This window comes from Pocillopora damicornis, chromosome 8, assembly GCF_964200805.1.
Source record: "Pocillopora damicornis chromosome 8, jaPocDami1.2, whole genome shotgun sequence".
In the NCBI taxonomy this organism is placed as follows: domain Eukaryota; kingdom Metazoa; phylum Cnidaria; class Anthozoa; order Scleractinia; family Pocilloporidae; genus Pocillopora; species Pocillopora damicornis.
This window is the reverse complement of record NC_142677.1, coordinates 1,777,501-1,792,633: the sequence shown is the minus strand read 5'-3', so window position 1 is coordinate 1,792,633 and position 15,133 is coordinate 1,777,501. Positions and strand designations below refer to the sequence as shown.

The following is a 15,133-nucleotide window of genomic DNA, read 5'->3' as shown; positions in this document are numbered from 1 at the left end:
GTAATAAGCCTCCAATGCAATCGTTTAACTCCTTCAGTGCATTGTTGTTGTGGCGGACATCCACATTGAGATGTTAAAGTGACAGCTGTCGCGCTTAAAAAACCGCTGACCATTATATATGTCACATTACGGGCTCGCTGATATCAATCAGTGTCTTTTTACTTGCTAGACATAAGAAATATCAGCAGTCGGAGTATGGTCCTTTAAGCGGTTTATTGATCGAGTTGAAGAAAATCATTTCCAGCCCAAAGTGAGCTAGTGCTTGGCTGGAAACTCAATAGGATGGAATCGATTGGTACGTAATCATTAGGACTTTTTGGAAAAGAAACTGACTACAATTGATGTTGAACTAGCATGTTATTGTTGATGTTATCGTTTTAGAGTAGTTTGAATGATTTCGCTGTGTCACATATTAAACCAAAAGAAAAACGTTATTATCAGTAGTTTTACTGAAATTTTGCACATCAATGTTATTCAGTGTCAATTGATTTTAATAAGGCATTTTGAGTTCATTTTTAAGAATTGCTATCTTGATTTATTCAATTTTGAACCTCGGATATTGCATTTGTAGCCCTCTATGGCTTTACTCCACCTCAGTAATCAATTCATGTACCATATGACTATAAGTGGAAACTGTTGAGCTTTCTTTTTTCATTCATTTATTTATTTATTCATTTTCTCCCCTCACGGCGGGGAGAAGAGATGAAGACAAAAAATGAAATATAAACTTGAGATCAACTTTAAAATATATGTTTTTTCAATATTTCGGTTCGGGAACTGACGAACCGTCATTAGGGGGCTAAAGGAAAAAAATGAATGGTTGATTAGACCATCAATTGACCATCATGTGTTGAATGTTATAGCTCAACGGTTCAATTTGACTCTTGAGTGGAAAAAAGGCAACATGTCGAGACCTGTGATCGTGAAATGGAATAATATATGATTGGTCAGTAGATATCTTGCTCCGAAAGTCACTTTATCATATAGCTAGCAGCGCGCGCGGGCAAGATGAAGTGAATCCTGTGTTCTGATTGGCTACCTGAGCGGGCATGATGGGCCCACCCTCGCCCGCTCGGGATTCCCCGTATTGATGCCACGTAAGAAAACTTACAAAGTTCGTAACTTTTGGACAATGTCGGCATATACATAGAAAAAATAAACGACCCTCTTGGGTTTATTGTGTTGCAAACACAGTTGGCTTTCTCTATCGGTTCTCGAAATAAACAAGCCATTCTTGATTCTTATCAGAGTGAAATCTTTTGCTATACAATTAATCCTTTAATGACCAAGCCAAGAGAATACAAGACGAAGCTTGTTCAGTCAAGATGACTGGATATTAGCCTTGTTCTTTTTTTACTTTTTTATGGACCGAGATTTCGTCTCAGTCCGCAAAAACGCAAAAAAAAAAAAAAAAGAACTCGGCAATGTCCAGCCATTTTGACCTCACGCTTGGTCAATAACGCATATGAATATATTTTATTCAGACCCATACAAATCTGGCAAAGGAAGACAGTACAAAGCACTTCCGAGCCCGGAATTTGTCTAACGTATAAGTCGGTGGACTTCCTTTTCCTTATAATTCGTTTTATGAAGTGTTAACTTCAGCGCTGATCACACAAGTATATCGTCAAAATCTGTTACACTTATAGAGTCTGAGCCAAAGATATTAAGAGAGCTATTGACCAGCGTTCTCATTCCTTTGCGTCCGTCAATTTGATGCCAAAAGCACATCAGTATAAGGTTTTGCAGCCAATACTTCTCAACCTACGTCTTTGGCAAATAGCAAGACGCTGATTAATATCAGCGAGCCCGCAATATGCCATGAATATTGGTCAGAGGATTCTTTAGTGCAACAGCTGTCACTTTAACATCTCAATGTTAGCGTAGTTAAACGACTGCATAGGGGGCTTATTGCATTTAGGACCAAACGCTGTTACATTTATGGCTTTATTACATTTAGGACCAACTGTTATTACATTTAGGACTTTATTACATTTAGGACTTTATTACATTTAGGACTTTATTACATTTAGGATAGTTATTACATTTAGGATAGTTATTACATTTAGGGCTTCAACAGCGTGCTCTGATAGCGCCTACTTTTTTCCGCAAAGAGTACTTCGTTGCTCGTTTATCCTCAGTGCTAAGCTAAGAAAATAACCGTCATAATCCGTACTATTTATGCTTTTTTCCACTTATAACTTTACGGGAGAGTAAGACAATGGGTCTTTACAAACGTTTGGTTTTCTAATGGAAATGGCATTCGATTTTTTCAAATATCATAACTTGTTTATGTTCCGCTTTAGTTTCAATATCAACAGACGCGTCGCCTTTTTGACATGATGACAGACAGCAGGAACTATCATTTGCCGAGAATGAGCACATCATGCGAACAAACAAAGACGTAAATAGCCACACGTTCTCTCGAGCCTTTCCTGACAAATAAAATTTCTTTTTCGTATGAAATAAATGATCATTCCAATTGATTGCTTTAGTCTGATAAAAAGCGCAGCAAAATTTCTATAAACATCGTATGTCTGCTCACCCTATCAATGTTATTCACTGTTTGTATTTTACTGCTCTCATTCTTAGCACAAGTGTCTTTGTGTTGTGAAGAGCCAATCAAGAGACTTTTTCATGTTCTTTTTTTCCACCAGAAAATTCCTTTTTCTAATTTCTACTTTCGAACAAGAAATTACTTCCTTAAGCCCTATTCGCTTTCCAAAGCCCGTTTTTTGGATCCTTTTTCTATGATTCCACATTTCCTAACTCATATCATGACTCATTTGTACTACACTTTTCGTTTAAAATTTGTGAAACATAATTTCTTTATCCAGCGGAGTAACATATTAAGGCAGTAAAGTAGCATGTATCTTCATTTAGGATCGCAGAGAGCGACAACGCCTCTGAGACGATTGTTCTAGCTTTTACTACTTTTTAGCACAGGATGATGGAATAATTGACCAAAATGACATGAATAGCAAAGGAAGGTTCTAAAGTTGCTTGAGTTCAGAGGTTTGTGCATAACTATTTTTGATTGAAAGTTTATGCTTTCAAGGTGAAAATCAAGATGACTCCGTGCATGCACTAGTCAAAGCAAGCTGAGGCGGAACTGTTACGTTATTTTATGATCTGAGCCTCGAGCAAGATTTCCTTGTAGCCCGTAATTCAGTTCATACGTACATTTATTTTTTAAAAAGAAAAAATCGAGAAAAAAGATGACCTACGAAACCTTGTTTACAGATGGAAACACTTTTGAAACGGGCACAAACCCAAAAAGGTAAATGAAGATTTATGGAAAATTGACAGCTGCTGACGGTTTCTAAATTTCTTTCGTTTTCCAAGGTATTTACCTCAATGTCGTTTTGAAAACTCAATTGTTCTTGACAGTGTGTATTTCCAATGTCAATGTAAGATAAAAAAGGAAATCGTGTAAGGGCGTTAATCATCTACAGCTTAGCATCATTATACATATTGTCCAAACTGTTCTCTATACATTTCCTAAGGTGCTGCCAAGGTGAATTTGTTTTATAATTAAGAGCTTACTTAGTTGGTCTTTGTTTTCTTTATGCTCGTGACTTAGGGGTGGTAGGAGTGTTTCGCAAACATGAAAGCCTTCAATAGTAATATTTATGCACTCGTGTGCAGCAATTTAAGCGTTGTTAAAATGCATCTAATGATGATATGCATACTGGTAGAGATACATGATTATCAAACGTGCGTTATTCAGGCCAGGCAGTTGGGTGGAGGCAATAATTGAATTATAAGAATTGAACTGTTCACATTTTTCAATTGTGAACAAAGTCAAATTTGCATTAAGCGGCACCATATCTAGCGGTCACCCTATTAAGCGGTCGCAGTCACCCTTTACTGAGCCCCCACGGCCTGTTTATATTGTTCTCTACCTGTATTGAACGGTCACTGAACGTGGGACCACTCAAACAAAACTAATAATAACCTGTTAAGAAACTTTTGATCCATTTCTCTCACCAAGAATCAAGGTATGTACTATTTTCGAGCAAGATTTTGTACATTATTTGGTCAATTATGGCATAAAGTTGCGTTATTTAAGCTTTTTATAAAAAAAAACCGCTAATCTGTGGAAACTGTATTCAGCAGTCGACCGGTATTAGACGGTCACGTTGGTGACCGCTTAATACAGTTTCGACTGTATGGAGTTTCTCATGAAGGTTTTACTTTACTCACTTAGAGAACGACGTTAAATATGAAGAAAGTGGATGCCTCGCGAGCTGTGAAAATTACAACGTCAGTGGCACGTTTCCTGGAAAACACCAAGCGTCGACGCGCAGCTTTAAAATTTTACAAAGAGTTGGTGACATTATTGGAATTCATCGAACAGGAATTTAATTCATCAAGAGCCTTAATGAATGATAAAACACGAAAGGAATTGGATCACAGCACTATATCAGCATTTCTTTCCATCGCTGTCATCAACTTACATTTGCTTAAGTATGATGAGTCAAAGATATATGCTGAACTTGCTCTTGCTAAAAATAGGAAAACTGGCAGCAAAAAGACAGAAGAGTCATGTCTTCGAATACTCTGTGTATGTTTGGCTTTTGGTCGTAACCAATATGACCGAAATACTAAATGTTTAGAGGAAATACTCTCAGTTACCAAGGAATCTGGCGATACAGAGACAGAAGCAACTACCTACTATCTGCTTGCTATGAGACATGTTGACGTTAATCAGATGGAAGAGGCAGAAGAGTTTCTTGAGGAATCAATTCAAACGAGTCGGAAATGTGGTTGCAGGTGGATAGAGGTTAAATGCTTAATCGCACTTGCACTTAATGTGCTTTCGCCAGGCCAGAAAAAGAAAGCGTTTCGGAAACTTGAGGAAGCTCTTCGAATATCCGAAGAAATTGGAGATCATGAAAGGAAAGCCTCTGTGCTTCAAGCTTTAGGGGACTTTTCTAGGATTAATGGTAGGTTCGAAGAAGCAAAGGAATTTTACGAGAAAGGGGTTCAGCTCGGTGCAAAATCGCCTTACGCAAGATTATCGGTTTATATGAGGCTTGGCACTGTTCTTATTGAACTTCACCAATTTGACAAAGCCATGAAGTGTTTACAGAAAGGTCTTGACATCTGTGGAGAGGACCATTCAGTAGGCCAGACCTTACAATACGATATTTACGTGGAACTCTGTCGCCTTCACCTTCTCCTTGGTCAACCAGAAAAAGCTAGTGAGTATGTAAACAAAGTACTAACAGGAAGTTGGTACGAAAAGAACCATACTTCTCTCAGGGTTCTTGGTTTCTATATTAGTAAACACGGGCACTTTGAACAAGCATGCGACATCCTGGCTGAGAGCATCAAAGGTTATGAGAACAGTCTTGACCCTTTGAATGACGAGTCCAAACTTTCTGATGGAGACTTAGGTGTCAACATCTGGATGTACACGTATCGTTGCTTTTTGCTGTTTGTTCTTGATAAGTTTGCCGAGGCTTTGTGTACAGCAGAGCAAGGCCGTGCCCGTGTATTGACAGAACTGTTGGCAAAGGAATACGGCATTCAAGAAAAGGCCAAATTGAGTGAAACTGACCTATATAGCCTTATGGGTAGTTTGGCTAAGAGTCAAATCTTAGTTTTCTTTGGCTCTGCGGCCGATAAGAGCATCTTGTGGATAATGACAAATGAACAAGGCCCGAACTTGGAGGTAATGTCTCAAGAAAAAGCAGAAGTTGATTGTCTCCTTGAAGCTAATTTCGGGTCACTTTTTTGTAGCCGAAACGTCAACTGCGAGGACCGTACATTGTCAGCCTTGTTTGACATTCAGTCTGCTGATGATGATACCCAGCACGACAGTGTCAGTGAGAAACGTCTCCTTGAAGAGACAGACGACGAGGTACGTAAGGTTGAAAACTTACCCAATCAACTGTACAGATCACTCATCGCTCCGTTTGCTGACCGTATTCAGGGCCGAGAGCTTGTACTTGTTCCCGAGGGATCTATGGTCATGATTCCTTTTGGCGCACTGCAGGACGATTCTGGAAAGTACCTGTCTGACTCATGCAGTATTCGCATCATTCCTTCGTTGTCATCACTTAAGTTGATTCTTGACTCCCCAGAGAATTATCACAGCCGGAATGGAGCGCTGATCGTTGGCGATCCACAAGTGAGTCATGTCACAGCACTTCCGCAATTAAAAGCAGCGAGGCAGGAAGCTAAAGAAATCGCTGATCTTCTGGAGGTGGAGCCTTTGTTGGGTATGCAAGCCACGAAAGAAGAAGTGCTGCGACGAATAACTGATGTGTGTCTGGTACACATCGCCGCCCATGGTGACGCGGAAAAAGGAGAGATTGCTTGTGCACCTAACCCATCCTCCCCTAAAAACCCAACGAAGGAGGACTACATGCTGACCCTGGCGGACGTTAGCAAGGTTCGGATCCGAGCGAAGCTTGTTGTACTAAGTTGTTGTCACAGTGCTAAAGGAAAGATCATGAAAGCCGAGGGAGTTGTGGGGATCGCTCGAGCCTTCATTGCTTCAGGAGCTCGTTCAGTGCTGGTTTCTCTGTGGGCCGTGGATGACAAAGCCACAAAGAAGTTCATGATTCGTTTCTACGGACATCTCAAGTGTGACAAAATGAGTGCCAGTGAAGCTCTTCATCAGACCATGAAGTGGATGAGAGAATCTGAGACGACAAGGTACACGGTGAGGGAATGGGCCCCATTCGTTCTGATTGGAGATGACGTCAATCTGGACTTATAAACCCTTTGTTATAAGTGAGGTGCAGTAAGACAAGAACACTGAAGGAAGAACTGTATCACTTTGCTAACATTATAAATACCTTCACCTTTCTTAACAATTTTTTTGTCAGTTTTCAGAAATTTTTTTCTTCAAGGCTCTATAAGATTGTCAAAGAACTGTTTTGGATACTGTTTTGATCTGTATCACTAAAATTTCTAAAATTATAAATACCTTCATCTTTCTTAAGCAATTTTTTTGTCAGTTATTAGTAACTTTTTTAAGGTTCTAGAGGACTGTTAAAGAACTTTTCTGGATATGATAACATTATTATGAGGTAAAGCGCGTTGAAATTATTTGTGAAGCTCAAACTTCTGGTATAGCTTTTATCGTAGTTTTTCAGATCTACGGTAAGGAATTTTTTTTCCATATAAACAAAAGTTTGATGAAATTTCCCAATTTTGGCTACAAAACTAAAGAGCCATGGCTTTTTAAGCAAATTCACACAGTCGTCGTATATTAATATTGCGATAAATTTAAGGTTATTGATGACCCCAATAGACACATTGTCCTTTACTCAAACTCAAACTCAAGGCACTTATAGCACACCGTCAAAGAGCATATTACCAAGACAACAAACCATTGTTCCACTACTACCGGAACAAAGTAAACAGGGAACGGAAGCTCTGCAAACGCTCTTATTACAACACTAAAGTCAGCGTTTTGACCGAAAACAATCCTAAAATGTGGTGGTCCGAATGTAGGCGGTTATGTGGAATGAACAAAACATCTACAAGTGTCGCAAATCAGCTCCTAGCAAGTAAACCAGCTACCTCAATCAACCTTAAGATCTTGGCTAATGAAATCAACACAGCTCTGCTAGAACCTCAAGCTTCGTTTGACCCACTTTTAGATAATATCGAAACTGTGAGCACTGAGGGTTTTAAAACTCCCATTATTTCACTGGAAGCTACCTTCAAATGCCTTAGTACGGTCAGCTCCTCCAAAGCTAGGGGCCCAGATAATATCCCAAACTGGGTCTTGCGTGACTTCGCTCCTGAGCTCGCTCAACCCCTTCGTTGTATCATCAATTCCTCGATCAGTCAAGGGACTTTACCGGACATTTGGAAATGTGCAAACATCACCCCTCTTCCCAAAACAAAGATAGTTGAGGATGCGGCGAAAGATTTGAGACCTATTTCACTGACACCAACGTTGTCCAAAATTGCCGAGCACTACGTCGTCCATGAACATGTGAAACCAGCACTTCTGAAACGCCTGGAACCCGATCAATTTGGGTGTATTCCAGGATCCTCCACTGTGCATGCATTGATAAACCTGATGCACAATTGGGCGCAAGCAACAGACGGAACGGGGAACACCGTGCGGATCTTTGCGTTGGACTATAGAAAAGCCTTCGATCTGATAGATCACAGCCTCTTGCTATCGAAACTCTCGACCTACAACATCAACCCTTACATCATTAATTGGATAATAGCCTTTCTTAAAGATAGGAAACAAAGGGTCAAACTTGCACATAATTGTCTCTCAGAGTGGGGATCGGTCCGAGCAGGAGTACCGCAGGGAACAAAATTGGGACCGTGGCTATTCTTGGTTATGATAAATGATTTGAAAGTACCATCAGCCAGTGATTGTATAAAATATGTAGATGACACGACAGTGTATGAAATCATAAGCAAGGGTGGTCCTAGCAATGCTCAGTCTATGATAAACGAAGTAGCTACCTGGTCAACACTTAACTCGTTTCAACTTCATCCGAAAAAAAGTAATGAGCTAAGAGTTTCCTTCGTGCGCTCCCCTCCTTCCTACGATCTCATAGAAATTAATGGCTCTAAGGTTAGCGCCGTTAGTGTCGTGAAATTACTGGGTGTGTATTTTCAAGACAACCTCAAGTGGAACACTCACGTTACTGAGATGATTAAAAAGGCCGCTAAGCGCCTTTACTTTTTAACTCAGTTAAAGCGAGCTAAGGTACCATCACCAGAATTAGTGAATTTTTATGTTGCTTGCATTCAATCCGTCTTACTTTATGGATGTCAGGTCTACCATTATAGTCTCCCCGATTATTTGAGCTTAAGTTTAGAGCGTGTCCAAAAGAGAGCCTTGAAAATTATATACGGTTATGATAATCATTATAGAGAAGTGCTTCAGATGGCAGAGCTGAAAACCCTAAAGGATCGGAGGGAAGACCTTTGCTTAAAATTCTTTAACAACATCGTCTCCAATCCCTTAGATTGTTTGCACCACTTACTGCCTTTCGACAACCGAGATCAACTTAGGGAGTTACGACGACGCAGACCATTTAGAGTTTCCTTTAAAACAAATCGGTTCAGAGATACTTTCATTCCAGCAAGCGCAAGACATTTTAATTGACATCTATTACAATTGTATATGGGCCCATATGTAAATTAGTTCCCTTTTAGGTTTGGTTTTATTGTATAGTTCTATTATATAATTTGTACACCTTTGTAATTCAGCTTCCAGCTGCTATTAAGGTATTATTAATAAACGTCTATCTATCTATCTATCTATCTATCTACTTTTATAAAAAGTAAACCAAGAAAAATATAAACCGCTTCGAAATGGTATCGACTGTCCTTTCTTTCCAGGAACTTTAAATATTTTCAATGCGGTTAAACTTATCGGTCTGGAGAAATCGCGGCAGAGCTTCAGTTGGTTGGCGCGCTCTGATTGATTTAAGATTGCGCCTCCTTTTTTCCGCAAAGAGCACTTCTTTGCGCGTTTATCCTCATTGCTAAGCTAGGAAAATAACTGCCCTAATCCGTACTATTTAGGCTTTTTTCCACATGTAACTTTAGGAGAGTAGGGCAAGGGGCCTTTGTAAACGTTTGGGTTTCTAGTGGAAATGGCGTTGGCATTCGATTTTTTCAAATATTATTACTTGTTTATGTTCCGTAACAGTTTAAATAAGAACAGACTCGTCACCTTTTTGACATGACGACAGAGAGCAGGGACTGTAATTTTCGAGAATGAGCACATCATGCGAACAAACAAAGACGTAAATAACCTCATGTCCTTTCGAGCCTTTTCTGACAAAAAAAATTTCTTTTTGCGTTTGAAATAAATAATCATTCCGATTGTTGCTTAAGTCTGATAAAAAGCGCAGAAAAATTTGTATAAACATCGTATGTCCGCTCACTATATCAATGTTATCCGCCGTAAGTATTCCTTTGCTCTCATTCTTAGCACGCGTGTCTTTGTTTTGTGGAGAGCCAATTGAGATCCATCTTGCAAAACTGTCACCAAGGAACAAAGATTTAACCTATTCTCTCATCTAAACTATTCTCTTCATTTCACATCTGCTATTCTTAGGGCCTTTTTCATGCTTTTTTTTTACCAGAAAATTTCATTTCCCAATTTCTGCTTTCGAACAAGAAATTATTTCTTTAAGCCCAATTCGCTTTCCAAAGCCTGCTTTTTCGATTCCCTTTTCGTGATTTCAAATTTACTAATTCATATAATGACTCATTTGTACTTCACTTTTCGTTTAAAATGAATGAAATATGACGTCTTTGCCCAGCGGACTAACATATTAAGCAGTAAAGTAGCAAGAATCTTCAATTAGGATCGCAGAGATCGACGAGGCCTTCAAGTCGAATGTTCTGGTTTTTACTCAGTTTTGTCGCAAGATGATATGAGCAACTGACGAAAATGACATGAAAAGCAAAGAAAGGTTCTAAAGTTGCTTCAATTCAGAGGTTTGTGCATAACTATTTTTGAGTGCAAAGTCATGCTTTGAAGGTTCAAACCAAGATGGTTTCGTGAATGCACTTGTCAAAGCAAGCTGAGGCGGAACTGTTACTGACGTTGTTTATGATCAGAGCTTCGGGAAGGATTTCCTGATAGCCCGTAATTCAGTGTACACGTACAGTCTACGTTTTTCAGATGGCAACTCTTTTGAAACGAACGAATAGCAAAATAGGTAAATGAAGATTTACGGTAAATCAACAGCTGCTAATGGTTTCTAAATTTCTTTCGTTTTCCAAAGCACTTACCTCAATGTCGTTTTGAAAATTTAAGTGTCCTTGACAGTGTGTATTTTCAATGTCAATGTAAAATCAAGGGGAGCTGTGATGAAATGCCCGCTTATTTTCGGAAATCATTTCAGAGCGTTAAGCATTTACAACCTAACATCAGTATAAATATTCTCCAAACTGTTCTCTAAGCATTTCCTAAGGTGCTCCCGAGGTGAATTTGTTTTATAATCAAGAGCTTACTTAGTTGGTGTTCGTTTTCTTTATGCTCGTGATTCAGGGGTGGTAGGAGTGTTTCGCAAACATCAAAGGTTTCAATAGTAATATTTTTGCACTCGTGTGCGGTGACTTAAGCGTTTTCAAAATGCAACTGATGGTGATATGCATGTTGGTAGAGATGCATGATTTATCAAATGTGCGTTATTCAGGCAAGCAGAAGTGAGAATGTGCCTCAACCTACCTGCCAGGCAGTTGGGTGGAGGCAATAATTATGATAATTGAACTGTTCACATTTTTTCAATTGTCGTGGAAATAGCTAAACAAAGTCAAACCTGTATTAAGCGGCACCATATTTAGCGGTTACCTTGTATTAAGCTGTCAGTTCACAAACTCCCGAGATTTTTGCCCTCAATGATTGTAATTTTTACTTCTATAAGGCGGTCATCTCTATTAAGCGGTCGCAGTCACCTTTTACGAAGTCCCAACGGCCTGTTTTCATTGTCCTCTGCATGTATTTATATTGAATGGTCACTCCGCTATTCCACGTGGATGACCGCTTAATACAGTTTTGACTGTATGGAGTTTCTTATGAAGGCTTTACTTAACTCACTCAGAGAACGGCATAAAATATGAACAAAGTGGATGCCGCGAAAGCTGTGGAAATTACAACGGCAGTGGCCCGTTTCCTGGCATACACCAAGCGTCCACGTGCAGCTTTACAATTCTACAAAGAGTTGATGGCACTATTGGAGTTCATCGAACAGATATTTAATTCATCAATTGCAAGAGCCTTAATGAACGATAAAATACAAAAGAATTTTGATAACTGGATTATATCAACATTTCTTTCCCTCCATGCAATCAACCTTCACTTGGGTGAGCATAATGAGTCAAAGACATATGCTGAACTTGCTCTTGCTAAAATTAGAAAAACTGGCTGCAAAAAGACAGAAAAGTTATGTCTTCAAACACTTTGTCTATGTTTGACTTTCGATCGTAACCAACACGACCGAAATACTAAATGTCTAAAGGAAATTCTTTCAATTGCCAAGGAGTCCGGCGATATAGAGACACAAGCAACTGCCTGCTATCAGCTTGCTATGAGACATTTTGACGTTGGTCAGGTGGAAGAGGCAGCAGAGTTTCTAGAGAAATCAATTCAAACGAGTCGGAAAGGTGGTTGCAAGTTGATAGAGGTTGAATGCCTAGCCGCACAAGCACTTCTGGTGCTTTGGCCAGGCGAGAAAAATAAAGTATTTCAGAAGCTGGAGGAAGCTCTTCGAATAAGCGAAGAAATTGGAGACATTAACCGGAAAGCCTTTTCGCTTTACTCTTTAGGGGAAGCTCGTCATGCTGATAGTAGGTACGAAGAGGCAAAGGAATTTTACGAGAACTCACTACAATTCAGTGCAGAATTGCCTTACTTAAGAATGCTTGTCTTCACTAGGCTAGGCACTGTTCTTGTTGACCTTAGACAATTTGACGAAGCCATGAAGTGTTTACACAAAGCCCTTGAAATCTGTGAAGAGGAAATGTCAGCATACCATATCTTACGCTGCAAGTACCAAATCTTCGCCGTACTCTGTGACCTACACCTGCTCCTTGGTCAACCGGAAAAAGCTTCTGCGTATGTAAACAAACTATTAACAGAAAGTTGGCATGAAAAGAAGCATGTATATCTTGGTCACATAGGTGCCTACATTGGTGGACACGGGCACTTTGAGGAGGCATGCGACATCCTGGCTGAAAGTATCAAAGGTTATGAAAACGATATTAAGCCTTTAAACGACGAGTCCAGACTTTCTGTAGGAGATGTAGAAGCCAACATCACGATTTACAAGATTCGTTGCTTTTTTCTACTAGCTCTTGGTAGGTTTGCTGAGGCTTTGTGTACAGCAGAGCAAGGTCGTGCCCGTGTATTGAGAGAACTTCTGGCAAAGAAATACAGGATCCACGAAAAGGCAAAGTTTAGTGAAACGGAACTCAATAGCCTTATGGGTAGCTTGGCGAAAAGGCAAATGATAGTATTTTTTGGCTCTGCTCTCAAAGAGAGCATCTTCTGGATAATGAAAAATGACTTTGGTCCGAAATTGGAGGCGATTTCCCAAGAGAAAGCCAAAGTTGATACACTCCTTGAAGCCAACTCCAGGTCACTTTCTTGCAGTCGAAACGTTAACTGCGAGGACCGTACATTGTCAGCCTTGTATGACATTCAGTCTGCTGATGATGATACCCAGCACGACAGTGTCAGTGAGAAACGTCTCCTTGAAGAGACAGACGACGAGGCACGTGAGGTTGAAAACTTACCCAATCAACTTTTCAAGTCACTCATCGCTCCATTTGCTAATCAAATTCAGGGCCGAGAGCTTGTACTTGTTCCCGAGGGATCTATGGTCATGGTTCCTTTTGCCGCACTGCAGGACGATTCTGGAAAGTACCTGTCTGAGTCGTGCAGTATTCGCATCATTCCTTCGTTGTCATCACTTAAGTTGATTCTTGACTCCCCAGAGAATTATCACAGCCGGAATGGAGCGCTGATCGTTGGCGATCCACAAGTGAGTCATGTCACAGCACTTCCGCAATTAAAAGCAGCGAGGCAGGAAGCTAAAGAAATCGCTGATCTTCTGGAGGTGGAGCCTTTGTTGGGTATGCAAGCCACGAAAGAAGAAGTGCTGCGACGAATAACTGATGTGTGTCTGGTACACATCGCCGCCCATGGTGACGCGGAAAAAGGAGAGATTGCTTGTGCACCTAACCCATCCTCCCCTAAAAACCCAACGAAGGAGGACTACATGCTGACCATGGCGGACGTTACCAAGGTTCGGATCCGAGCGAAGCTTGTTGTACTAAGTTGCTGTCACAGTGCTAAAGGAAAGATCATGAAAGCCGGGGGAGTTGTGGGGATCGCTCGAGCCTTCATTGCTTCAGGAGCTCGTTCAGTGCTGGTTTCTCTGTGGGCCGTGGATGACAAAGCCACAAAGGAGTTCATGATTCGTTTCTACGGACATCTGAAGTGTGATAAAATGAGTGCCAGTGAAGCTCTTCACCAGACCATGAAGTGGATGAGAGAATCTGAGACGACCAGGTACACGGTGAAGGAATGGGCCCCATTCGTTCTGATTGGAGATGACGTCAATCTGGACTTATAAACCCTTTGTTATAAGTGAGGTGCAGTAAGACAGAAACACTGAAGGGAGAACTGTATCACTTTGCTAACATTATAAATACCTTCACCTTTCTTAAGCAATTTTTTTTTCAGTTATTGGTAGCTTTTTTTAAAAAGTTCTATAAAATTGTTAAAGAGGAATATTTTGTCGTAAAGCGAGTGGAAATTATTTTTTAAGCTTAAACTTCTGATATAGCTTTTTAAGTAGTTTTTCGGAACTACGGCGAGGAATTTTGTTTTTCATATAAACAATAGTTTGGTGAAGTTTCCAAATTTTTGCTACAAAATTAGAGTCATGGCTTTTTAAGCAAATTCACACAGTCGCCATAATATTGCGATAAACTTAAGGTTATTGATAACCTCAATAGACACATTGTCCTTTCCTTTTACTTAACAGAAAACGAAGAAAAATGTAAACCGCTCGGAAATCGTATTGACTGTCTTTTCTTTCTCAGGAACTTTAAGTGTTTTCAATGTACTTCAACTTATCTATCTGTAGAAATCGCGGTAGAGCTTCAGTCGGTTGGCTCTGATTGATCTAAGATTGCGGCTGCTTTTTTCCGCAAAGAGTATTTCTTTGCTCGTTTGTCCCCTCAGCTAACTAAGAAATAACTGCCCTATTCCGCATTATTTAAGCCTTTTTCTACATGAGACTTTACAGGAGAGTAAGACAAGGGGTCTTTACAAACGTTTGGTTTTCTAATGGAAATGGCATTGCCATTCGATGTTTTCAAACATCATAACTTATGTTTATGTTCCGCAACATTTCTAATATCAACAGGCACGTCGCCTTTTTTGACATGATGACAGATAGCAGGGACTATCATTTACGGAGAATGAGCACATCATGCGAACAAACAAAGACGTAAATAACCATATGTCCTCTCGAGCGTTTCCTGACGTAGAAATTTCTTTTTCGTTTGGAATAAATGATCATTTTAATTGATTGCTTTAGTCTGATAAAAAGCGCAGCGAAATTTGTATAAACATCGTATGTCCTCTCACTCTATCAACGATATCCGC

At 39.9% G+C, this 15,133-nt stretch overlaps 2 protein-coding genes across 2 annotated transcripts; both read left to right on the top strand.

Moving 5' to 3' along the window:
* The first annotated feature begins 2,867 nt into the window (after positions 1 to 2,867).
* Positions 2,868 to 6,902, top strand: LOC149040896 (uncharacterized). The gene is made up of 2 exons (XM_089180418.1): positions 2,868 to 3,015; positions 4,211 to 6,902. The coding sequence occupies exon 2, from the start codon at positions 4,226 to 4,228 to the stop codon at positions 6,731 to 6,733; it is 2,508 nt and encodes an 835-aa protein (XP_089036544.1). The 5' UTR covers positions 2,868 to 3,015; positions 4,211 to 4,225; the 3' UTR covers positions 6,734 to 6,902.
* A 3,419-nt stretch (positions 6,903 to 10,321) lies between these two features.
* LOC149040895 (uncharacterized) lies at positions 10,322 to 15,052 on the top strand. The gene is made up of 2 exons (XM_089180417.1): positions 10,322 to 10,449; positions 11,559 to 15,052. Exon 2 carries the CDS (start codon positions 11,574 to 11,576, stop codon positions 14,091 to 14,093), a length of 2,520 nt encoding a protein of 839 aa, XP_089036543.1. The 5' UTR covers positions 10,322 to 10,449; positions 11,559 to 11,573; the 3' UTR covers positions 14,094 to 15,052.
* The last annotated feature ends 81 nt before the right edge of the window (positions 15,053 to 15,133 follow it).